At 43.1% G+C, this 26,379-nt stretch overlaps 1 protein-coding gene across 1 annotated transcript in view; it reads left to right on the top strand.

Annotated features, from left to right (window-relative positions):
- Nucleotides 1-26,379, top strand: part of LOC117383418 (atrial natriuretic peptide receptor 1-like) — a 70,859-nt gene that overhangs the window by 32,996 nt on the left and 11,484 nt on the right. The window contains exons 6-15 of the mRNA XM_055227927.1: nucleotides 8,873-8,967; nucleotides 10,597-10,732; nucleotides 11,286-11,370; nucleotides 14,031-14,148; nucleotides 15,117-15,191; nucleotides 17,066-17,143; nucleotides 18,863-18,967; nucleotides 21,522-21,593; nucleotides 21,844-22,006; nucleotides 23,007-23,162. Coding sequence (XP_055083902.1) covers nucleotides 8,873-8,967; nucleotides 10,597-10,732; nucleotides 11,286-11,370; nucleotides 14,031-14,148; nucleotides 15,117-15,191; nucleotides 17,066-17,143; nucleotides 18,863-18,967; nucleotides 21,522-21,593; nucleotides 21,844-22,006; nucleotides 23,007-23,162 — 1,083 coding nt within the window. The remainder of the gene's footprint in view (nucleotides 1-8,872; nucleotides 8,968-10,596; nucleotides 10,733-11,285; nucleotides 11,371-14,030; nucleotides 14,149-15,116; nucleotides 15,192-17,065; nucleotides 17,144-18,862; nucleotides 18,968-21,521; nucleotides 21,594-21,843; nucleotides 22,007-23,006; nucleotides 23,163-26,379) is intronic.

The following is a 26,379-nucleotide window of genomic DNA, read 5'->3' on the forward strand; positions in this document are numbered from 1 at the left end:
GGTGTAGTCCTGGTTTAGTCCTGGTTTAGTCCTGGTTTAGTACTGGCGTAGTCCTTGTTTTGTCCCTGTTCAAACCTGGTTTAGACTCGGTTTAGTCTTGGTGTAGTCCTGGTTTACTCCTGGTTTGATCCTGGTTTAGTCCTAGTTTAGTACTGTTTTAGTCCCTGTCCAGACCTGGTTTAGTTCTGCTTTAGTCCTGGTTTAGTGCTGCTTTAGTCCTAGTTTAGTCCTAGTTTAGTACTGCTTTAGTCCTGGTTTAGTCCCTGTTCAGACCTAGTTTAGTCCTGGTTTAGTCTTGGTTTAGTCTTGGTTTAGTCCTGGTTTGGTACTGGTTTAGTCCTGGTTTAGTACTACTTTAGTCCTGCTTTAGTCCTGGTTTAGTCCTGGTTTAGACCTGGTTTAGTACTGCTTTAGTCCTGCTTTAGTCCTGGTTTAGTCCTGGTTTAGATATGTAGCTACTGTTTGCTCTCTCTCTCTCTCTCTCTCTTTCTCTCTCTCTCTCTCTCTCTCGCTCTCTCTGTTTACCCAGTGCTCTCTCGTCCATTAGCTCACAGTGCTAATGCATTAACAGAGGAAGTGTGTTCATTAAACACAAGAGAAAACTCTTCAGATTATATCTGCTCTCACAGCCATTCAGTACAGGTTTAGTTGAGGTTTAGCCCTGTTTTAGTCCTGGTTCAGTCCAAAACCTGGATTAGTCTTGGTTTAGTCCTGATTTAGTTTTGGTTTAGTCCTAATTAAGTCCAGGTTTAGTCCTGGTTTAGTCTTGTTTTAGTCCTGGCTTAGTCCTTGTGTAGACCTGGTTCAGTCCTGGTTCAGTCCTTGTGTAGACCTGGTTTAGTCCTCGTTCAGTCCTTGTGTAGACTTGGTTTAATCCTGGTTTAGTCCTGGTTTAGTCCTGGTTTTGTCCTGGTTAAGTTCAGGTTTAGTCCTGGTTTATTCCTGATTCAGTCCTGCTTTAATCCTGGTTACGTCCTGGTTTAGTACAGGTTTAGTACTGGTTTAGTACTGGGTTAGTTCTGGTTAAGTCCTGGATTAGTCCTAGTTTAGTCCTGGTTTGGGCCTTGTGTAGACCTGGTTCATTATTGGTGTAAACCTGGTTTAGTCCTGGTTTAGTCCTGGCTTAGTCCTGGTTTAGTCCGGGTTTATTCTTGGTTTGATCCTGGTTAAATCCTGGTTTAGTCCTGGTTAAGTCCTGGATTAGTCCTGGTATAGTCCTGGTTTGGGCCTTGTGTAGACCTGGTTCAGTCTTGGTATAAACCTAGATTAGTCCTGGTTTAGTCCTGGTTTGGGCCTTGTGTAGACCTGGTTCAGTCTTGGTGTAAACCTGGTTTAACCTGGTTTAGTCCAGGTTTAGTCCAGGTTTATTACTGGTTTATTCCTAGTTAAGTCCTGGTTCAATCCTGCTTCAGTCTTTGTTTAGTCCTGGTTTGGGCCTTGTGTAGACCTGGTTCAGTCTTGGTGTAAACCTGGTTTGGGCCTTGTGTAGTCCTGGTTCAGTCTTGGTGTAAACCTGGTTTAGTCCTGGTTCAGATTCCAGAGGAAATGTCACAGGAAGCAGATCAGATCTGAGTTCGTCCGGTCTGGACTTATCTAAACTCACTCCTCCAGCTCCACTTAAAGGAGCAGTAGCAAAGCAATCCTCCTGTGTGTCAGATGCCCTCCTGTACTCCTGTATCCCTGTGTGCCAGATGCCCTCCCACCTTCCTGTATGGGAAAAGATGTGTGTGATTTGTGGTTTACTGCACTTATGAAAGTTGAGATTGCACCCCCTGCTGGCGTGTACATCATTTGTGTGGAGTTGGCCCCACCTTCCTCACTTAGACCTTTCAGATAAACCTTTCTTAAGGATTATTGTTCTCTCTCATCCTCCTCCTCTCCTCCTCTCATCCTGCTCCTCTCCTTCTCCTCTCCTCCTCCTCTCTTCTTCCTCTCATCCTGCCCCTCTCCTCCTCCTCTTATCCTGCTCCTCTCCTCGTCCTCTCATCCTGGCCCTCTCCTCCTCCTCCTCCTCCTCTCATCCTCCTCTCATCCTGCTCCTCTCTTCTTGCTCTTATTGTTGCAACATAGAAACTCCCATTATGGATTTTTTTTTTTTTTTCACTAGACAGCAGATGTGAAGCCTATAATACTTATATGCTATGTACCTTTTCAGGGTGGGGGTCCTTCAACTGCTTGTCTCCATGGAGATGCTATTGCTTTGCCTGCAATGTTCCACATTATGGCATTAAAATAGATACATTAGTCAAAAATTGCACTTTTCTTTCTCATTTACCCGCAGAGTGACTCATGCATGTTAGAGAAACCTTTATTCTCCTGGATTCAAGACATCCTTGCTCAGTAAATCCCTGCTTTCCCCAACCCCCCAGATACGCCCACTGCGACACACTTAGTTTTCAGATTTTATTTTTCTTAATCTAAAAAAAAGAAAGTTCTGTCTGCTCCCTTGACCTTTATCCATAGGTGGCGCCGTCAGCATGGTCCAGCAGAGCTTTGTTGTGGTGACATACCATAAAGGGCAGGTGAGAATCAGTTGAATCAGACCAATCAGTTTTCTAACAGAAAGTAGCAGACTTGTTTCCTTTGTTAAGTGATTTTAGATGAATATTGTGATTTAAAATGTTATGACATAATGATCCATGAGTGTCAGAGATTATAACCATAAACAATAGATTTGATTTATTTTTATGGAGTATCAACTGCTAACACACAACATATTTAGATCGCCATGTTACTTACTTATTGTTTTGAAAATGCTGCATTAACAGAAAACAATGTATTAACATGTTTCATAGGTTTCACTTTCATTTTTGACACTCTGAGTCTCCCCTTCCTTTGCTCCTTATATTAAGTCACTCCCTTTCACCATCACAACACACTCAGCTGCATCCTGCTAATGAAACTACTGCACATCACATCAGGTTTGTCCAGCTGCTGTACAGTTTTGTATCATGTTTTTGTATATTTATGAAGAATTGTCGTGTGGGAGCATGGGTGACGTAGGCTTGCGAGCAGAACCTCGTACAGGCTTGTACTGCTAACTGTAAGAGGTTCAAATAAGACCCAGGAGAGATGGCTAAAATACTCAAACATGCATGGATGACATATACAACCTCTTCAGGCATGTTTTTAATGAGGAAACAGCATCATAACACGGTAGAAGGCTCCAAAAGAAATGGGTGTAGCATAATATATCTTTTGTTCACATTGTCCAATAGAGCACTGAGCTTTATCAAATCACACTTTCTGAATGAGAGAAAAGGCACATATGGGTGAGCTTTATCAGAGAACATTCAGATGCCTTGGTCTGGTTATTGTAGTGTGCTGTGTGTTCTGTCTGTTTGTTCTGTTTACGCTCAAGTGTGACCTGAACCTGGATTTATGAATGAACTCTCCACCCAACAGGTTAATGATGGTAATTATGTCCTCCGCTCGGCAACACGCTATTGCTACCACCTAATTGGACGAGAGCTCACATCAACATTCATCAGCCACTCATAATGCAGTCATTATGTAAACAAGAGGACTGAAGCGGGACTAAAACAGGACTGAAACAGGACTAATACTGGACTAAAGCAGGACTTATACAGGACTAAAGCAGGACTGACGCAGGACTAAAGCAGGACTGAAACAGGACTAAAGCAGGACTGAAGCAGGACTTATATAGGACTAATACATGACTAAAGCAGAACTGAAACAGGACTAATACAGGACTAAAGCAGAACTGAAACAGGACTAAAGCAGGACTAAAGCAGGACTTATACAGGACTAAACCAGGACTGAAACAGGAGTAAAGCAGGACTGAAACAGGACTAAAGCAGGGCTGAAGTAAGACTAAAGCAGGACTGAAGCCGGACTTATACAGGACTAATACAGGACTAAACCAGAACTGAAACAGAAGTAGCCTCCTAAGACCTGGCTGCTACATATCTCGTTTTCTAGCCAGCAATACAAACTTTTTTTCTCTACAAGGTTCTGGTGTCCACCTATGAGGTAATTATACTGCCACTTGAAGGTAACAGAAGAGTATATCACATTGTAGTTTAGATTCCAGATGGACTTTTTTAAAGGCATATGTCTGCATCAAATGAGGACTGAAGCAGGACTAAATCAGGACTAAATCAGGACCAAACCAGGTCTGAACTACAACTAAACCAGGACTGAACCAGGACTAAAACAGGACTGAACCAGTACCAAACCAAGACTACATCAGGATTAAAGCAGGAGTGAACCAGGACCAAAACAGAAATGAACCAGGTCTTAATCAGCACTTAACTCCTGAACTACTGTGGCGTTCATAAACCCTTAAATTGCTAGCTTGATTCCAGCTCTGATCATGTTGTTGTGGTATCCTCGGAAAAGACACTTGTGGTTGTATTGCACTGCTATAAAAGCCTAATGCTGTATTGTTTATTCATGGTTATTGTTCAAATGTGACATTTCGAGGTGCAGCTGCGAGCTCTCATCTGATTTGATCAAGTAATCCCAGGGGGCAGGGTCATGTCACGTTTATCTGCCAGCTGATTTTTGGATATGTCATTTGGGTTATTGAGGTCATAAATATACTTTGTCCTTTAGGGCAGGGCACCGTTTCCAGGAAGTGACCTGCCTGCGGGGGTCAGAGGTCACAGATAAATCAGCCATGTGATCACTTCTGCTTTCGTACCTTAATCCCACGGGAAACAACTGCACCTTGCCACAACCAAACCACAATCACAGTTTAAACTGCTTCAGTCAGTTATCATTTCAGATATAATCCTAATGGAGACTGTTTTTAAAGATATCTCCAAACTTCTGATCCACAAATGTTGAACCTTCTCATTTGTTTGGGATTGGCTCCACAAACCTGTCATATTAATCTTATGGTTTAAAGTCCTTTCAGATGACAACACTCACGTCTTTGGCACCACTTTCTGAAGCTGCTGTGGAAAAATCATTTCAGGTTTTTTTTTATTTATACCGACAGAGAAGACACTGAACTTTGCCCCAGGTTTTGTTTCATGTGGATAGGCTCAGAAATGACAGTCATATTAACCATAAACCAGGTCAACAAATCTACAATCTGACTCAGTTAAAACTAGAATGATTCTGCAATGTTGTGATGAACAGTTTTTAGGTCATCTCCTGTCCTATGTGGGACCTAAATGTCCCTGTGTGTCAGATACCCTCACTGTGTGTCAGATGCCCTCCCTGTGTGTCAGATGCCCTCCCTGTGTCTTCATTGGGTCTTATTCTGTGTAAAAGCTGCTAACCCTGTAATTTACACCTCTACAAACATATTCTAAATGAATAAATAAGATAAGATATGCCTTTATTAGTCCCACTGTGGGGAAATTCCAGTATTGCACCGCACAGTTCAAGAACAGCAGGAAAATAAGATGCAATAAAACAAGATAATAGATAAATAGCTTAAGATCATTTAAAAATAAACTTAAAAAATAATCTAAAAATAGGCTCTAATGTAACACACTGTTTCTTAATATGTACAATAAGAGTAACAGTGCAGCATATAAACAGAATAAATCTCAGTAAAGTGACTTCAGTGGATTTACATGGTATTCAGTATTGCACATGAGTATAGTTGAATGACACGTGTTCAGTGTTAACAGTGTTCATTGTACAGTCTGACAGCAGCAGGAAGGAAAGACCTGCAAAACCTCTCCTTTACACAGCGAGGGTGAATCAGTCTGTCACTGAAGCTGTTCTCCAGGACAGACAGAGCGTCCTGCAGGGGGTGAGACTCATGGCCCAGCATAGAAATGGTGATGGTGTTGAACAGAGCCAGGTCCTTCTCCTTAGACGGGAAGAGTGGAGGCTGGTAACCTAGAGAGGCTTGGAAATGGGATAGACCGGTACCAGAACTCACTAAGGAGTTGTGGGAGTATTCAGTCCATGGCAATAATGTGCTCCAAGTAGAGGGATTGGAGGAGACAACACACGTAGTGCAGTCTCTAAGTTTTGGTTGTCCATTGGTCTGGGGGTGAAAGCCAGAAGTAAGACTCACTGATGCGCCCAAGCCCTCACAGAAGCAACGCCAAACTTGGGCTACAAATTGCACACAATATTTTGGGATTCCATGGAGTCGGAACACGTGGTTGGTTATATGGTCCACAGTCTCCTTGGCTGTCGGGAGTTTCGGTAAGGCGACAAAATGGGCTGCTTTAGAGAACCCTTCAACAATTATGAGAATGACTGTGTTACCTTGACACAGCAGAAGGCCAGTCATGAAGTCCACTGCCACATCAGACCTGGTAGCATTGGAGCAGCCCGGAAGGTGGCGAGTGGGAGGCCTTGCCCCTGGCACACATCTGGCACGCCAACACATAAGCCCTGGTGTCTTTGTCGACCGTGGGCCACCAGAAGTGACGTCTCAAGAGGGAGAGTGTGCAATTGACCCCCGGATGCAGGTGAACCGAGAGCGGTGGACAGGAACTAGAACAAATAGAGTACCAGGTGGGCCATTACCTGGATCAGGCTGGGTGCGATGAGCCTCCCGGACCAGATCCTCAATCTCCCAGCGAACAGCTGCAACCACACAGGTAGAGGGGATATGATGGGCTCCGGAGTGGTAGTAGTGTCCTCCTGGGAGAACTGGCGGCAGAGTGCATCTGGCTTGATGTTGCGGGATCCTGGGCGATACGTGAATATGAAGTTGAATCTAACGTTTAGCAGACTAAATGTAAGCTAGGTTCTTGTGATCTGTCTAAACCAGGAAAGGATGCTCTACCCCTTCCAACCAGTGGTGCCACTCTTCCAGGGTAAACTTGACTGCCCACAGTTCTTGGTCCCCCACATCATAATTGCTGTCAGCTGGTGAAAGGTGTCGAGAGAAAAAGGCACAAGGATATAGTTGATTGTGTGGTTCAAACCTTTGGGAGAAGACTGCCCCAACCCCTGTGTCTGAGGCATCCACCTCCACAATGAACTGGCGGGAGGGATCAGGCTGACTTAAGATCGGGGCAGAGGTGAATAGGGGGGTTCTGGGGACCAGCAGAACTGTCTGGAGGGAGAGGTGAATTTAGCGAGGGGAACAACAACATGGCTTAAGTCTCTGATGAAACGTCTGTAGAAGTTAGCAAGCCCAATAAATCTTTGTAGTTGTTTCCTGTTGTTGGGCATTTTTTTCTGGGTCGCCTTTCACCCTTCCACATCCCACAATAAACCCCAGAAAAATGACCTTTTTTGTGTGAAACTCACACTTCTCCGCCTTCACATATAACTTGTTCTCCAGGAGCTTCTGGAGGACCAGGCGCATGTGGTGCTGGTGTTTCAGTGGGGTCTTAGAAAAGATTGGAATATCGTCCACATACACAAACACAAAAAACGACTGAGAAAATCCCGTAGCATGTCGTTAATTAAGGCTTGGAAGACGGCTGGAGCATTGGTTAACCCGAAGGGCATCACAAGGTTCTCAAAATGTCCCAGAGGCATTTTAAATGCAGTTTTCCATTCATCCCCTTCCCTTATGCACACCAGATGATAAGCATTCCTGAGGTATAGTTTGGTGAAGATGATGTGAAGGTGGAATCAATGAGTGGCAATAGATATTTGTTTTTAATGGTGATATTATTGAGGGCCCTAAAGAACATAGTGTCTCGTTCAAGTTTGGCAAGATTATATAGATGACTGGAGGGCAAGGGAGCGCCTGGCTTTTACTGAAAACCCTGAGGTCATGATATTCGCTTAGTATGAAGGAGAGATCTGGCTTGTCCAGAGGGCAACTGGAGAGCAAGTTGGCGCCCCAGCTGGAGACAGCCAGTGTCAAAAACTCAATGGTATAATCTGCCACGGACCTGGAACCTGGAACTAGACTTAATAGGCGGAGTGAGGCTTCACCTTGAGTGTGGGTGATCGAAGACTACTTTAAACTCTCCCACAAACCCACCAAAAGTCACATGGTCTAACGCAGTGTTCAAAAATTTTGCCTCTGCCCACTGGAGTACTCTCCCCCTCAATAATCCACACATGTACTGTATTTTCACAGAGTCTGAGGTAAAACAGGCTGGACGTTGTTGAAACATGGAGGAGCATTGAAAACAGCTTTGAGCATTTCAGATTGATTGATGATTCAATGTTTTAAATCCAGTTGTCTCTTTTTGCAGTGTGGTCCAGCTCATGTTTTATTGTGTTTGTCAGTGAACTAAGCCAATTCACATAACAACATGAAAAAATAAATACGCTTTTCCACTCCCTTCTATGAAAGTGCTGCCATCTCTGTGTGTCTTGTACTTATACTTACAGACTACTGTGTGTGTGTGTGTGTGTATGCATGTGTGTCTGTGTACAGTGGTCCCTAGTTTTGATTTTGTTTCCCTCGGGTTACGTTCAAAAAATAACCCGCAATAGGTGAAAGTAGTCAGCTTTATTTTTTACAATTATTATATATGTTTTAAGGCTGTAAAACCCCTCACCACACACTTTATACACTATTCTCATGCAGGCATTAACATTTTCTCACATTTCTCTCGTTTAAACACTCTCAAAGCTCAAACCTTTGTATATTATATCCCCTTTCCTCGATCGTTTTAAATGTGTTGTTCTTGTGCCTCTGCTCCAGCTGTATCCGCAGAGGCGCCTCTCTGTGCAGAGAAACACTTAAGTCCAAAGCATTTCTGAAATTTGTTGGTGCAGAACATTTCATCGACATTGTCGGGGAGAAAACTTTGCCATTATACAGCACTTCAGAGTCACACTGCGATTGAACATTTATGTAAATTTGGCTGGACACATTCTGTACCATACAGGAGACACGGCATGTCCCTTGGCCAATCAGGATACAGAACAAAAAAAGCATGCATGAAACAGCAAGGCCACGAAAGGTGAACCATGATATAGTGAGGGACAACTGTACTTATACTGTGTGTGTCCTCAGGAGTGACCGGAACTCTGCATCTGGATGAGAACGGAGATCGAGAGACCGACTTCGCCCTGTGGGATTTGAGCGACACCAACTCCTCTGTGTATCAGGTAAAACTGCACAATGGTAAAACACACAACTCCTCCTTCTACCAGGTGAAAATACACAACTACTGTACACACAACTCATAGGCTGTATATATAAATGCACGTAGCTAACATGCTAGCTGCCACATTCCAAATAGAATCTGATCATAGGTGCGCTTCTGGGTCCATTGACTTGATTGCAGTGAGCCTTGTCATTTTGGTCTTAAAATGTTCATATTAACCCGCTCTACACAATCCTGGTATTTTTATTTAGCTATTGTGTCTATAAATTAAGATATAAGCATGAATAACTGAAAAATCAGGTGCCTCTTTCTCAGAGATTGCTCCCGCTTCCAACAAGTTTGATTGACAGCGTTGCTAAGTGCCCGCTCCCTGCTGAACCATCGGTGTTGATGGGAAGGGGCGTTACCTTCAACAACCTTGCTCCAGATTGGCGCTTTGGTTGCTATGATACTCGTGTTCAGAGTTTCAAATCATGAAATTCATGGAACTCGACTCCAAATTAGCTCCTGTAACTGCTAGCCTCGATGAGCTTCATTTGACTGGAGCCGAGCGCTGTGGGTGATGTCACACTCAGTCCACTTCTTTATACAGTCTGTGGATGAAACTGTACAACTGTAAGACACAACTACACTAACTCCTCTGTGTATCAGGTATAACTGTACAACTACACACAACTGTTAAACACACAACTTTACCAGGTGAAAATACACAACTACATACGACTAGATAAAATCACATATGCAGTGGCAAAAAAAAGGCACAATTATTTTCTGCACTGCTTGTGATTCCCCAATTTGAGCCAGTACAGTGGTCCCTTGTTTATCGTGGGGATTAAGTTCTAAAAATAACCCGCAATAGGTGGAATCCGCAGGGTAGACAGCATTATTTTTTTTTACAATTATTATATATGTTTTAAGGCTGTAAAACGCCTCACCACACACTTTATACACTTTTCTCAGTCAGGTATTAACATTTTCTCACATTTCTCTCTTGTTTAAACACTCTCAAACTTTCGTATATTATATCCCCCTTCCTTAATGATCGCTTTAAATGTGTTGTTCACTTGCTTCTGCTCCAGTGGTATCCCCAGAGGCGCCTCTCTGTGTAGAGAAACACTTAAGTCCAAAGTGTTTCTGAAATTTGTCAGTGCAGAATATTTCATCCACATTGTGGGTTTTGTCGGGGAGAAAACTTGCAAACATACAGCACTTCAGAGTCACACTGTGATCGAACAATCAGGACATAGAACACAATGCACGTTCATACATTGTAAAAAAAAAAGCATGCAAATTAACATAAAACAAATCCCCACAAAACAGCAAGACCGTGAAAGGTCCACTGGGACTACTGTACCAGATTTTACATCTTTAGCAAACAGTAGGGAACTTTCTTTATAAACTCTATTTAAATTAAATGAATAGTGAACTAAGGGTAGATTCACAAGTTCACAAGCTTGGCATTTGTTTGAGCTCAGTTTAGTTCTGATGTAGACTTGGTTTGGTCCTGGTCTAGTCAAGGTTTAATTCCTGGTTTAGTGACAGATTAGTCCCAGTTTTGATGCGGTGGCCAAGGGTGAACATATCTTTAGGCTCCAATTAACAGATAAAGTTTAACTGTTTCTGTCCCCAGATCGTGATGGTCTTCACTGGGTCAGACGAGTCTCTGGCTCTTGTCCCAGGAACTCAGCTGCACTGGCTCTCAGGGGCCCCCCCACGAGATGTCCCCCTGTGTGGATTTAAGAATGACAACCCCCTCTGCCTAGCCAGTGAGAACCAGGACTAAACCAGGACTAAACCAGGACTAAACCAGGTCTAAACCAGGTCTAAATCAGGACAAACCAGGTCTGAAGCAGAACTAAACCAGGACTAAACCAGGACTAAACCAGGACTAAACCAGGACTAAACCAGGACTAAACCAGGACTAAACAGGGACAGAACCAGGACTAAACCAGGACTAAACCAGGACTAAACCAGGACTTAAACCAGGACTAAACCAGGACTAAACCAGGACTGAAGCAGGACTTAAACCAGGACTAAACCAGGACTAAACCAGGACTTAAACTAGGACTAAACCAGGCTTGAACCAGGATTGAAGCAGGACTAAACCAGGACTAAACCAGGACTGAAGCAGGACTAAACCAGGACTTAAACTAGGACTAAACCAGGATTGAACTAGGATTGAAGCAGGACTAAACCAGAACTAAACCAGGACTAAACCAGGACTAAACCAGGACTAAACCAGGACTAAACCAGGACTGAGGCAGGACCAAAAGCAGGACTAAGCCAGGACTTTATAATCTTGTCTCTCTTTATCCTCAGAGACGATCACGATCCATCAACTTGTGTCTATCATCCTCTTCTTCATCTTCACCATGGTCCTCACCGTCACAGTCTTCATCTACAGGTACAAGCCCCGCTCCATACACAAGTCCCACCCTCTTAAAAACAAACCCTGCCCACTTAAAACAAGCCCCGCACACTCACACACCTTTACACCTGCACATCTGTAGTTCTATTTCGTCCCTTCTGACCGCCATTCGACTTGTAGACGGTCATGCTAGCCATTTGGGTCTGTGTGTGAATATGGACAAGAGCAATCTGGTCCTGACCCAGGACACTGTTTTTTATGGATGGCCTTAAAACACTGTCACCCTGGTTGCTTTCCCTTCGGGAAAGGCCCTGCCGTTCCTGTGATATCTCCAGCTTCTGGGCAGGTTGGTAGCAGCCAACAGTGTAGTTTCATTGGGGCTGTTTTCACTTTGCATATGTAGCTGAACACCTTACAGCTGGACCCAACTCAGTTCGCACACAGACACAAGAGGCTATGTCTCCCCAGTGTCTGCACTCCCTGTCTCAGCGGAGAGACAGACGTTGGATCCTATAGGGCGTCCCACTGGGGCCTCTACCTTCATGGTTGGAAGTGGTGTATATGGATGCATCCTCCATGGGTTGAGGTGTAAAATGGCAAGGTTGGGTGATACAGAGGACATGGACCTTGAGTTTGATTGGGGAACATGTAAATATGCTGGAGTTAAGGGCTGTGTACTTGGCACTGCACCATTTTCTGTCGAACTTGCTAGGCAGGAATTTGCTTGTACGTTCGGACAGCAGGTCAGTGGTTTACCATATAAATCACATGGGGGGGGGGGGGACCAGGGACCAGATCGGTGAATCTCACACGGAGAATATGGCAGTTTCTCATGGGGGCGTCTGTCCATTTTGCAAGACTGCAGGCAGCCTATCTAACGGTGGTAGGTTTCCTCTCTTGCTAGACTCTCTTGCCAGGGGAATAAAAGCTTCACCCAGAGGTGGTCTGCACCATCTGGAGGGTCTTTGGCAGGGCCGAAGTGGATCTATTTGCTTCGCGGGAAGCAACCCATTGCCCTCTCTGGTTCTCTCTGAGGGACAACACCAGCTTGCTGGGTCAGGATGCACTGGCTCACGACTGGCATCACATTCTCCTTTATGCCTTTCCTCCTTTTCCCATGATTTATCAAACAGACCTAAGAGTTTTGCAGGAGGGACACAAACTTCTGCTGGTTGCTCCATTCTGGCCAGCAAGGATCTGGTTCTCGCTTCTGCACAGACTCTGTTGCAGTTTGAAGAATGGTGCAGCAGACGTGGACAAGATGCGGTGCGCTGTTCAGTCTCTGCCATCTTGGAATTTTTACAGGAACTTTTGGATCGTGGTCATAACACCTTCAAAGACCTCCTCTTTACTTTAGCCTCTACAAATATTTTATCCAAAATGGCTGCTGTGAAAATGTCTTTATTTACATTATGACTCTTTAAAACATATTTAAAACATATGATCCAGCTGAGTATCGACCAATCAGTGGAGATGTAGTTTGAGGGGTTCACACAGGTGCCACAGGAGGGCAGCCACAGTGTCTGTACTGGCCTCACATCCTTTACCTTCAGACCAAAACAATCAGACCTGATTTATATTGAAATCCATCTTATGTTTTAGTCATGAGATGCGTTTATAATGGAAATCAATGGGAATATGTTTTTTGCACATAAACCTCTCCCATTCACTTTGAACATGCAAGATTTTTCCACCTTGTATTATTGACATAAACTAGGCTTTAAATGTAGCTCAAGTTTTTCACTTCACTCTTTTAATTTTAAGAATACGTCATTTTTCTACTTTGTTGTACTTGTTGTTTATTGTTTACTCTGAGTGTACTTACGGAGAAATATGGTCTTATATATTAAAAAATATGCAATGTATATAAAACACTTGCACATATATGTGTAGATTAGATATATCCGCATATATCAATATATGTGGATTTTATGGCCATTCAAAAAATGGGGACCCTCGAGGAGTTTTTTTTACATAAGCCTCTCCTATTCAGAACACAGTGATGCACCAAATTGTTTTTCACCATGAATTATTGGCATATACTAGACTCAAATAAATTCTGATCAAATTTCCCTCCTCACTCTTAATTGTGAAAATATTACAGGTTATTATTCTTTTTTATGATTCACTTTGGGTAGACTTATGGAAAAAGGGTCTTATAACCTAACAAGTATGCATCAAATATATAAAGTCTGCACACGCGTGAGTAGAGTAGAAGTAGATATAGAGATCTGAGTTTTGTAAGTAGCAAATAATGTTAATATTAATGTGGATTTTATGGCCATTTGAAAATGGGGACTCTCGAGGGTCCCCAAGGGAGTAAACATACCCTTTTGTTCTTGCTTTTGGACTGAACATGTGAAATCAAAAATCATGGTGTTATTTTAAAATTTGTGACTGACCTCAACACAGCCACAAACTGATGTTTGAAAAAAAAAACTAAAAAACAAAGTTGCTCAAAAGGACCCTCAAGGGTCCCAGCTGACAATATATCAGCTGGGACCCTTGAGGTTGATATAATCAACAATATCAAAAATCATGAAATCAGAGTTAATTATGAAACAAGTTTACATGTTTATTCATATGGGCAGGTATATTCCACTAAGAGAAGGAGCAAGTTAGAGTTCGTCCCACACTATATTCAGATATGATTATGTTTCTTCATATGTATGATCATCTGTACATGTACGTTACAGGAGAATGAAGCTGGAAAAGGAGCTGGTGGCTCAGCTGTGGAGGATTCACTGGGAGGATATCCACATGAGTAACCTGGCCAAAGTCCTGAGGAGTGGCAGCCGCATCACCCTCTCTCTGGTACCAGCAGGACTGAACTGGGACTAGACCAGGGCCAGACCAGGGCTGAAATATGACTAAATCAAGATTAGACCAGGACTCGACCAGGACTGAAACACGACTAGATCAAGACTAGACCAGGACTGAAACACGACTATGACCAGGACTCGGCCAGGACTGAAACACGTACGTCTAGACCAGGACTAGACCAGTACTGGACTAGGACCAGTACTATGCTCTTATATCAAGTCTAATTCTAGCTCCTTCAGATTGAAAATGACTCCTGAGTTCTAAAACCGATGGCCATACAGTGGCTCATTCAGAGGGATACAGTTTACATTCTTTTGTCAGAGCCACCGTACCTTTAGGAAGGCTTGGAACATTCATTTTAGGTCTGTATCACAATGCAGTATGATGCTATTGACATTCTAATTGTATATATAATGTATTAATACATTTTGTTGTAAAAATTACTGCCAAGATCATTTGGGCCAGTTGAGGAGAAGGCCAGTGGTACACAATTTCTCGGCAACAGGTGTAGAACAAGTCATCCAATACTCAAAGAACAAATGGTGAAAGTTTTCTTCTTCTTAATTTCAACAGCAGATGGTCTGGGTTAAGGGTCCTAGTCAGGGTCTAGACAAAGAGCAGACAGTCTTTAACTCCTTATTAGAACACAACGTTAAAAATGTGAAAAACGGAACTAGTTTGCAGTGGTACAAAGTTACCGCAATGAGTTTATAAACACATTTCAAAACTCTCAGAAACCAGTGCCTAATTTTGCCATCATGGTAAGCATGATAATTCCTGATTCGTGGACAGTACAATACTCATATGAGGCAGGAAACCTCATATGGGCCCCCCTCTAATATAAATGAGTAGGAAAAGGGTTGAATTCTGGGCCCCTGAGATGCTGGGGCCCAGGACAAATATATAAGCTTAAAATATATAGCACTAATAAAAGTGGTTTTCTCTTTTGTTTGTTGCAGAGAGGCTCAAATTACGGCTCTCTGATGACGGGGGATGGGAACCTGCAGGTGTTTGCCAAGACTGGATACTACAAGGTACATGTCCGCACGTATGTCCACAAACATGTCCACACACACATGTATAGGTGAAGTGTCCCTGTACACACATACACACACACACATACAGGTGAAGTGTCCCTGTCACACACACATGTACAGGAGAAGCATACCTGTCACACACACACGTACAGGGGAAGTGTCCCTGTCACACACACATACAGGGGAAGCATACCTGTCACACACACACATACAGGGGAAGTGTCCCTGTCACACACACGTACAGGAGAAGCATACCTGTCACACACACACGTACAGGTGAAGTGTCCCTGTCACACACACACATGTACAGATAAAGCACCCCGTCACACACACACACACACATATATACAGGTGAAGTGCCCCTGTCACACACACGTACAGGAGAAGCATACCTGTAAAACACACATATACAGGTGAAGTGTCCCTGTCACACACACACATGTACAGGTAAAGCACCCCGCCACCCACACACATATACAAGTAAAGCATGCCCGACACACACACATATACAGGTGAGCGTGCCTGTCACACACACACACACGCACAGGTGAAGTGTCCCTGTCACACACACATGTACAGGTGAAGTGCCTGTCACACACACATGTACAGGTGAAGTGCCTGTCACACACACATGTACAGGTGACGTGTCCCTGTCCACACATACATATACAGGTGAAATGTCCCTGTCACACACATGTACAGATGAAATGTCCCTGTCACACACACACACACACACACACCCCTACAGTTGAAGTGTCCCTGTCACACACACACATCTACAGTTGAAGTGTCCCTGTCACACACACATGTACAGGTGAAGCATCCCTGTCACACACACATGTACAGGTGTCGTGTCCCTGTCCACACATACATGTACAGGTGAAATGTCCCTGTCACACACATGTACAGGTGAAATGTCCCTGTCACACACATGTACAGGTGAAATGTCCCTGTCACACACACATGTGCAGCTGAAGTGTCCCTGTCACACACACACATCTACAGTTGAAGTGTCCCTGTCACACACACGTACAGGTGAAGTGTCCCTGTCACACACACATGTACAGGTGAAGTGTCCCTGTCACACACATGGAGAGGAGAAGCATACCTGTCACACACATATACAGGTGAAGTGTCCCTGTCACACACACACATGTACAGGTAAAGTGCCCCACCACACACACACATATACAAGTGAATCATGCCCGACACACACACACATACAGGGGAGCGTGCCTGTCACACACACACACACACCCCTACAGGTGAAGTGTCCCTGTCACACACACATGTACAGGTGAAGTGCCTATCACACAAACACATGTACAGGTGACGTGTCCCTGTCCACACATACATGTACAGGTGAAATGTCCCTGTCACACACACACATCTACAGTTGAAGTGTCCCTGTCACACACACATGCACAGGTGAAGTGCCTGTCACACACATGTACAGGTGAAATGTCCCTGTCACACACATGTACAGGTGAAATGTCCCTGTCACACACACATGTGCAGCTAAAGTGTCCCTGTCACACACACACAGATCTACAGTTGAAGTGTCCCTGTCACACACACGTACAGGTGAAGTGTCCCTGTCACACACACGTACAGGTGAAGTGTCCCTGTCACACACACATGTACAGGTGAAGTGTCCCTGTCACACACACATGTACAGGTGAAATGTCCCTGTCACACACACATGTACAGGTGAAGCGACCCTGTCACACACATACACACACACCTGTACAGGTGAAGTGTCTCTGTCACTCACACACATACATGTACACGTGAAGTGTCCCTGTCACACACACACACACAATCACACACACACACACACACACATTCAGGTGATGTTTCTTCTGTTTCAGGGAAACATTGTGGCGATCAAATACACAAACAGGAAGCGAGTGGAGCTGAACAGGAAGGTGCTTTTTGAGCTCAAGCATGTGAGTGGCTCCCCCTTGTGGTCAGTGAGACTCATTAGTTTGTCTTTTTTTGCATAATTGTCTCGTCAGAACCTGCACAGGTGTGAAAAATCTGAGAGAAACCAAATTACTCACATCAGGTGGAACTATGCTATGTTCACATGCACAGCAAAATCTGATTATTATCTGATTTATGGACATTTAAAGGTCCTATGTTACATACAATGGACTCTTGTGAGTTTTAAACCAGGTCATGAAAATGGGGACTCTCGAGGGTCATGTTGTTACCTCATCAAAACAGACCTGGAGTTGTGTTTTGTTTCATTTACACTTGTTTCAGTAACCCTTTATTATTACTCTGCTCAAAATGCTCTGTTCCACCTTGTGTTGTCTTGAAGTGGTAGTGTTCAGCCCCTTTTACCTTTTGTTCAGCAGAGATTGGCAATTCTAGAGCTGAAATGATCCCAATTATTCTAGTGAAGGTGTGTGTCATTTAAAAACTCAGAGGAGCAGTTCCTGTATTACCACATGATGACATCACGAGGTAGAACAAACTGCTTTCTGTTTGGCAGAGAGAACTTGGCCTAAATATGCAGGGTTTGTGTGTTAAATATGTGAGAATGAAACAAAACACAACTCCAGATATAGATATATAACAGAGAATGTATTTATACCATCAAAACAATAGTACAAGAAAACTAGTTTAGTCTAGTCTAAGTGGTTTGAGGCTGTTGGACACATCTTCCCGTAGGCTCCAAGTGTGAGATACACCCCTGCATAACAACAGGTGGTATTACGAAGGTTGGGTGTCATGGCAGTAGACGTCTCCATGAATAAACATCTAAGGTAAAAAGATCCATATCAGTACAAGTACAGGCGGATCGGTGCAGCATCTGCAGTAATGCAGTTGCTGTATCGGCCTGTTGTGGTCAAGAAGGAGCTGAGTTGAAAGGCAAAACACTCGATTCACCGGTTCCTACCCTCAACTATGGTTACGAGCTTTGGGTAATGACCGAAAGGACAGCCGCCCAAAATGGGTTTTCTCCACAGGGTGGCTGGACGCTCCCTTAGAGATAGGGTGAGGAGCTCAGTCACACAGCAGAGCGGAGTAGAAACACTGCTCCTCCACGTTGAGAGGAGCCAGCTGAGGTGGCTTGGGCATCTGTTCAGGATGCCCCCTGGACGCCTCCCTAGGGAGGTGTTCCTAGCATGTACCACCAGGAGGAAGCCCCGGGCAAGACCCAGGACACGCTGGAGGGACTATGTCTCTCGTCTGGCCTGGGAACGCACCCACCGGAGGAGCTGGAGGACATGTCTGGGGTGAGGGAAGTCTGGGAGTCTCTGCTTATGCTGCTGCCCCAGCGACCCAACCCTGGATAAGTGGAAGAAAATGGATAGATGGATGGATCAATACAAGTAAAGATTCAGGGTAAAGAAGGCCTTAGCAGGCCTTTTAAGATGATTTAAATAACATGTAAACCACAAACTGTCTGATGTGAGAGTTCAGAGGGCCCATGATCTGAAGGAAACCAGCTAATTTTGCTGTATATATTTTAATAATCTTATCGCTCCATAAATCTCATAGTAATTGATTTATAGTGTGCATGGAACTGCAGCAGTGTTTACATGACATTCACTGATAAATCAAAGCTGAAGGGTCCAGTGAGGTGCTCCTGAGCGAGACCAGGCTCAGATCTGAAGAAAGTCTCTGGTTCTCCTGATGCGATGTTCTTGTTGTAGATGAGGGATGTTCAGAATGAGCATCTGACACGTTTCATCGGTGCCTGCATAGACCCTCCAAACATCTGTATCATCACGGAGTACTGCCCCCGCGGGAGCCTGCAGGTACTACTACTTATTCAGTTTACTACTGCTGCTGCTGCTGGTCCTTGTTTGGGACTGAAAAACATGGCAAATTTCTGCAGAGTCAATGGTTTAGTGATTCACTAAAGCAGTGAATCACTAAACCAGGGGTCTCCAAACTATGGCCCGGGGGCCAAATGCGGCCCTCAGAGCAGTTTTTATTGGCCCTCAAGGCCCCTGCTGAACCAGCCCAATTGATCATAAGCAGTACTTTTAATAGCAAATGAAACTATTTCTGCCACTATAACATCAAACATCACATTGCATTGTGATACAGAAAAAATGAATGTCTTTTAATACTTATTAATACACGGTGGCTCTGTCAAAGCTGTGTATAAAGCACCGCACTGAATTGATCACCGGCCCTCCGCTTCAAATATGTTTTGAGATGTGGCTTTCAATAAAAAAAAAGTGTGGGCACCTCTGCACTAAACTCTTGTTCAAAATGGTAGGTGACCAATGAGCTCCTTTGTTTCACTTGTGTGACTGAAATGAATAAATCTGATTGGAAGATTCTGTCTGAATCTGTCTGAATCTGGCTCTGTCCCTGGATGTGTGTACTGTATGTTTACAGAATTATGCAACTAATGAATTTATATACAGTGGTTTATTTCGGGGATTACGTTCTAAAAATAACCTTCAATAGGCGAATTCTGTGAAGTACTCAGCTTTATTTTTTACAATTATTATATACAGAGCTGGTCCAGCCTATAAGCAGACTAAGCAGCTGCTTAGGGTCCCGAGGCTCCCAAGAGCCCATACATTTATATTGAAAATAATATATCAGGTTTTACTGGGCACAGGGCTTGTGTGTTTGCAGCAGCCTAAATGTCCCTCTAAAACAATTACATTTGGTTTATATCTATAGTAGTATAATATCTGCCACTACTGCTACATTTGTTTTTGAGTCGGGCAGAGGTGAGGGCAGCTCTGTGTTTACACAGGTGCAAGGACCTTACATAATGTACATTTAAGATCACTCAACTGTCGTCAACTGGAACACGAAGAACACCAGAAACGAAGAAAAAATGTCTAGAATTTTAAAACTCTTGACTCCCCTTATAAGTTTGTCTACTCTTCTTGTGGCTATAGTTGTGACATTCTGGATGTTTTCAGTCTGATGTTGGTCAAATAAACACAAATACAACTGGTGATGAGAGCAGAGTCATAATATTTTAGAATATGAATCAAAAATATCTGAGCCAGGAGGCATCTGCTGTTGGGGGCCAGAGACAAATTCAGCTTAGGACCCCGTGAACACTAGGGCCGGCCTTGATTATATATGTTTTGCAGCTGTAAAACCCCTCACCACACACTTTATACACTTTTCTCACACAGACATTAACATTTTCTCACATTTCTCTCTTGTTTAAACACTGTCAAACTTCAAACCTTTGTATATTATATTCCTCTTCCTCGTTGATCTCTTTAAATGTGTTGTTCTCGTGTCTCTGCTCCAGCAGTATCCGCAGAGGCGCCTCTCTATGCAGAGAAACACTGAAGTCCAAAGCGTTTCTGAAATTTCTCGGTGCAGACATTGTGGGTTTTGTCTGGGAGAAACCTTGCAAACATACAGGACTTCAGAGTCACACTACAATCCAACATTTATGTAAATGTGACCCTAATATATTGTTCTCTCCAGTCTCTTGAGGCTGTGGTTTGGCGGGTTACAGTTAGATTTAATATGATGTATTTTCTTGCTGTCTTCTTTGCTTAAATAGACCAACACAACAGGACAGTTACAGCTCGTCTTTATTCAACAACGTATCTTATCTCATCTCGTGCACACTGTGCGTGTTCACTCTCATTACATTTTCAACGGTGCACTCCTCGCAACCGCAACAATAAGTAATATCTTTATGAAGGAAGTAAATAATGTATCCAACACAATATAATAAATAATATTCGTTGTTGATAAAATAAGTACAAAATACTAATGACCCAAATAAATGTTAACACATAAAATAATATACGTCAAATAAATCAAAGGTTACATAAATTTGTCTGAACACATTCTGTACTGTACAGGAGACACGGCACGGAGGAGACTGATGGACAATGGTCTACAGTCCCTTAACCAATCAGGATGCAGAACACAATGCACATTCATGCATTGTAAAAAAGCATGTAAAATTGCACTAAGAAAAAATCTGCAAACCAGCAATACCATGAAAGGTGAACCACAATATAGCGAGGGACCACTGGATTTATATTATTTGTATAAAAGTGACATGTTCATTTGTGAACTTTACTGAATTTGAATTTGTGACCCTTACTATAGATTTTAACATTTCAATACTGTTATCTGCAAGTTATCGGCCATAGCAGCCAATCCGACCTGCCCTAATTTAAAGATACTTATGGTGCAAGTGTTTTGGTGTTTGCCTTCTAACTGGAGGGTTGCGGTAGCCACATTTCTGTCAGTATGCCCCAGGGCAGCTGTGGCACCACCTCCAGAAAGGAACTGAGGAGAAGGAAGAAAGAATAAAACTAATTAATCTAAAGAATTCTTTTTGTGCCTGTTTTTTTCCTGTAGGACATTTTGGAGAATGACAGCATCACTCTAGACTGGATGTTCAAGTATTCACTCATCAACGACATCGTCAAGGTAAAACATGCAGAGAATTTAACCCCAACCTCCACCTGCTCAAGAGCACAACAACAGTGCACATTTCCTCCCTGTGTTACTGTGGTTATCCTGTCTTCTCCACTCAGTAAGGAGGTTGAGGGTTAGACTCCTGATCGCTCTGCGTGGAGTATGCATGTCCTCCCTGTTGTTACTGAGGCAGAGTGGTTACCCTGTCACCTCCTCTCAGTGAGGAGGTTGTGGGTTAGATTCCTGGTCTCGTTTGTTCTAGGGCATGCTGTTTCTCCATAACAGTGTGATAGTGTCCCATGGAAAGCTGAAGTCGTCTAACTGTGTGGTAGACAATCGTTTCGTCCTGAAGATCACAGACTACGGCCTGTCCAGTTTCAGAGTGGACAGTGAGACCGGGAAGGATGCCCATGCATACTATGCGCGTAAGTTCTGTTTAGACCTGGTTTAGTTCCGGTTTCGTCTTGTTTCATTTTTGACTTAGTCCTTATTTAGGTGTTGTGTAATCCTGATTTAGTCCTGATTCATTCCTGATTTAGTCCTGGGTTTTAATCCTGCTTTAGTCCTGGTTCAGTCCTATTTTAATCCTGGTTTAGTTCTAGTTTAGCTCTGCTTTAGACCTGGTTTTAGTCTTGGTTTAGACCTGGTTTAGTCCAGCTTTAGATGTGGTTTTAGGCCTGTTTTAGTTGTGTTTTAGTCCTGGTTCAGTCCTGGTTTAGTCCTGGGTTTAGTCTGGCTTTAGTCCTGGTTTAGTTCTGGTTTAGTCCTGCTTTGGATCTAGTTTAGACTTGCTCATAGATCTGGTTTTAATCTCGGTTTAGACCTGGTTTAGTCCTGATTTAGACCTGGTTTTAGTCCTGTTTTAGTTGTGTTTTAGTCCTGGCTCAGTCCTGGTTTAGTCCTGGTTTAGTTCTGGTTTTCCACCTGCTTTAGACCTTGTTTAGACTTGGTTTGAGACCTGGTTTAGTCCTGGTTTAGACCTGGTTTAGTCCTGGTTTAGATGTGTTTTAATCCTGGTTTAGTTCTAGTTTAGTCCTGCTTTAGACCTGGATTCAGTCTTGGTTTAGACCTGGTTTAGTCCTGTTTTACTTATGGTTTAGTCCTGGTTCAGTCCTGGGTCAGTCCTGGTTTAGTCCTGGTTCAGTCCTGTTTTAGTCGTGGTTTAGTTCTGGTTTAGCCCTGCTTTAGACATAATTTAGACTTGTTCTTAGATCTGGTTTTAGTCTCGGTTTAAACCTGGTTTAGTCTTAGTTTAGATGTGGTTTTAGTCCTGTTTTAGTTGTGTTTTAGTCCTGGTTCAGTCCTGGTTTTGTCCTAGTTCAGTCTGTTTTTGTCTTGTTTTAGTCTTCTAGTTTAGTCTTGCTTTAGACCTGGTTTTAGTCCTGGTTTGGATGTGGTTTTAGTCCTGATCTGGTACTGTTTCAGAACGGTTGTGGATGGCCCCTGAGCTGCTCCGCCTCGAGGCTCCTCCTCCTCAGGGCACACAGAAGGCAGACGTCTTCAGCTTCGGCATCGTGCTTCAGGAGGTAGCGCTACGACGAGGAGCCTTCTATATCCAAGAAGACCCACTCAGCCCCAAAGGTGAGAGAGGAGAAAGAGAAGGAGAGGAGGAGAGGGAAGAAAGAGAGGGCAAGAGAGACCCACTCAACTACAAACATGAGAAAGGGTGAGAGAGAGGAGGAGCGAGAGAGAGGGCAGAGGGACCCGCTCAGCCCCAAAGGGTCAGAGAGGAGGCGACAGAGAGGAGGAGAGAGAAGAACGAGAGGGAGCGAGAGACTCTCTCAGCCCTAAAGGTGTGAGAGGATGGGAGAGAGGAGGAGCGAGGAGAAAGATTGGGAGAGAAAGCCGCTCAGCCCCAAAGGTGGGAAAGGAGGAGAGAGGAGAGAGAGAGGATGAGAGTCCTGGTTTATTCCTGCTTTAGACCTGCTTTAGTCCTGGTTTAGTCCTGTTTAGTCCTTGGTTTAGTCGCTGGCTTAGTCATTGGTTTACTCCTGGTTTGGTCTTGGTTTAGTCCTGGTTTAGTCCCTGGATTAGTCCTGGTATAGTCCTGGTTTGGCCCTGGTTTAGTCCTAGTTTAGTCCCTGATTTTGTCCGGCTTTAGCCCTGATTTAGTCCTTGGTTTAGTCCCTGCTTTAGTCCTGCTTTGGTCCTGGTTTAGTCCTTGGTTTAGTCCTGGTTTAGTGCTGGTTTAGTCATTGTTTATTCCTGCTTTAGACCTGATTTAGTCCTGGTTTAGTCCCTGGTTTAGTCCTGCTTTACTCCTGGTTTAGTCCTGGTTTAGTCCCTGGTTTATTCCTTGTTTAGTCCCTGGTTTAGTCCTGTTTTAGTCCTGGTTTAGTTCTGCTTTAGCCCTGGTTTAGTCCTGGTTTTGTCTCTGGTTTAGTCCTGGTTTAGACCTGTTTGAGCCCTGGTTTAGTCCTGATTTAATCCTGGTTTAGTCCTGGTTTAGTCCTGGTTTAGTCCTGCTTTAGCCCTGGTACATTCCTGGTTTAGTTGTGGTTTAGTCCTGGTTTAGTACAGCTTTAGCCATGGTTTAGTCCCTGATTTATTGCTGGTTTAGTCCCTTGTTTAGTCCCATTTCAGTCCTAGTTTAGTCCTGGTTTAGTCCTGGTTAAGGCCATGGTTTAGTACTGATTTAGTCTTTGCTTTAGACTTGCTTTGTTCTGATTTAGTCCTGGTTTTGTCCTGCTTTAATCCTGGTTTAGTCCTGGTTTAGTCCCTTGTTTATTCCCTAGTTTTCATCCTGGATTAGTCCTGGTTTAGCCCTGGTTTAGTCCTGGTTTAGTTCTCGCTTATTCTCTGGTTTAGAATTAGTCCTTCTTTAGTCCCTGCTTTAGTCCTGGTTTAGTTCCCGGTTTAGTCCTGATTTATTCCCTGCTTTATTCCTGGTTTAGTCCCTGGTTTAGTCCTGGTTTAGTCCTGGTTTAGTCCTGGTTTAGTCCCAGCTTAAGCCTGCTTTAGTCCCGGTTTAGTCCTGGTTTAGTTCTGCTTTACTCCTGGTTTTGTCCTGGTTTAGTTTTGCTTTAGTCTTGCTTTAGACCTGCTTTAGCCCTGCTTCAGTCCTGTTTCAGGCTGTCTGCTTTAGTCCATTGCTTTAGTTCAGTTTCTGACAGTGTCCTGATTAGCATGCACATTAATTAATTACCAAGCCCTGATATCGTCTCAGGAAATGAGTTTGTGAGATAAGTGTCAAAATCTTGTGTGGCATTGGAGACTGATGGGGCCTTTTGTGAGGGATAAAACAGCCTATCTCAAAGAGTTTGCAGGAATATTGAAAATAAAAATTCTAATTTCCTCTGCAGCGCTCTGATGTCCCTCCCTCTGCTTCTGCTTTGTCAAAAATGTTTTATTAAAGGGCCCATATTATGCTATTTTCTGATCTCTGCTACAATGTTGGATACTTGGAGTTACAGTATGTTTCTCTCAAACAGAAAACACTCTGTTCCACCTTGTGATGTCATCATGTGGTAAAAGTGCTCCGTTGTGTTTTTAAACTCCATACACCTTGATTGGAATAATTTAGATCATTTCAGCTCTGGAGTCCCCAGTCTCTACTGAACTAAAGGTAAAAGGAGCTGTTAACTTGAAAATTATCACTTCATGACATCACAAGGTGGAACAGAGCATTTTCAGCTTTGGGGATATAGACACTAAAAATACAGTGAAAAGTGTGTGAATGAAACAAAACATGTCTCCAGGTCTGATTTAAAGAGGTAACAGCATTAGAACATGGCCTCAAGCTCACCAGAGACAATTTTGAACCTCTAATTTGAGTTTTTATTTAATCTGAAAATCTGGACCAGCCCCATTAACAAATCTCTCAGTTTGAAAATTACAGCCCGGTGTAAGAAAGGATTCATAATATTAATGCAAAAAAATATACTTTTATTTATTTATTTAAATTGGACAGTGCATATTCATGAACATATAAATGTAAATATGCCAGAATTAGCCCGAAGGCTAAGGCTTTACATCTGTAGTCTCTGGCAGGTTAGAGAGATAGAAACAACAAGAAACTACAAGTTCATACAATAGACATAAGAACAGATTATCAATTACAATTCATAAGACAAACAGGGATGAAACAGCACAATGAAACACAATCATAACATACAACACTGTCATGCACATAGTAGAATAACATTAATGGTCACAGTTCTAATTCCTCTTGAGCCATCGTTTCAGATTAATTTTAAATGTACTGAATCTCTAACTGAGTCTCTTATTGCGGCTGGGATGTTGTTCCAGATTTCTGTGCCCTTGACTGATAACACCTGCTGACTAAATGTAGTGCGTGTATAAGGTATTACACAGTCACCTCTGGTAGAGGCTCTTGTTACTCTACCACTAGTACTGGTTTTGGCCATAATGAACTCACCCAAGGGTGGTGGAGCGAGTCCATTTGAGACCTTATGTACTGAACAGGCTGGTTTAAATGTTCTAAAATTTGCAAAACTTAAAATATTATATTTCTGAAGTATGAGACAATGATGAAAAGATAAACGTTTACTATCAAATATTTTTAAAGCTTTTTAAAAAAGTGATTCTATGCTAGCTTTTATGGTTGTCATGCTTATCAATGACCAGTTAGTACTGCAGCATTCATTGTGAGATAAAATCATGCTGTGGAGAAACATTTTAGCTGCATTTTCTGACAATGATGGTCTAATTTGCCTAAAATTGTGAATATTAAAATTAATAATTTTTGATATGTTTTTTACATGTTTTTTGAACGAGAGAATTGAGTCCAAGGTAACACCAAGATATTTGAATTCATGTACAAACTGGAGCTCCTCTC

This window comes from Periophthalmus magnuspinnatus, chromosome 16 (genome assembly GCF_009829125.3).
Source record: "Periophthalmus magnuspinnatus isolate fPerMag1 chromosome 16, fPerMag1.2.pri, whole genome shotgun sequence".
In the NCBI taxonomy this organism is placed as follows: Eukaryota; Metazoa; Chordata; class Actinopteri; order Gobiiformes; family Gobiidae; genus Periophthalmus; species Periophthalmus magnuspinnatus.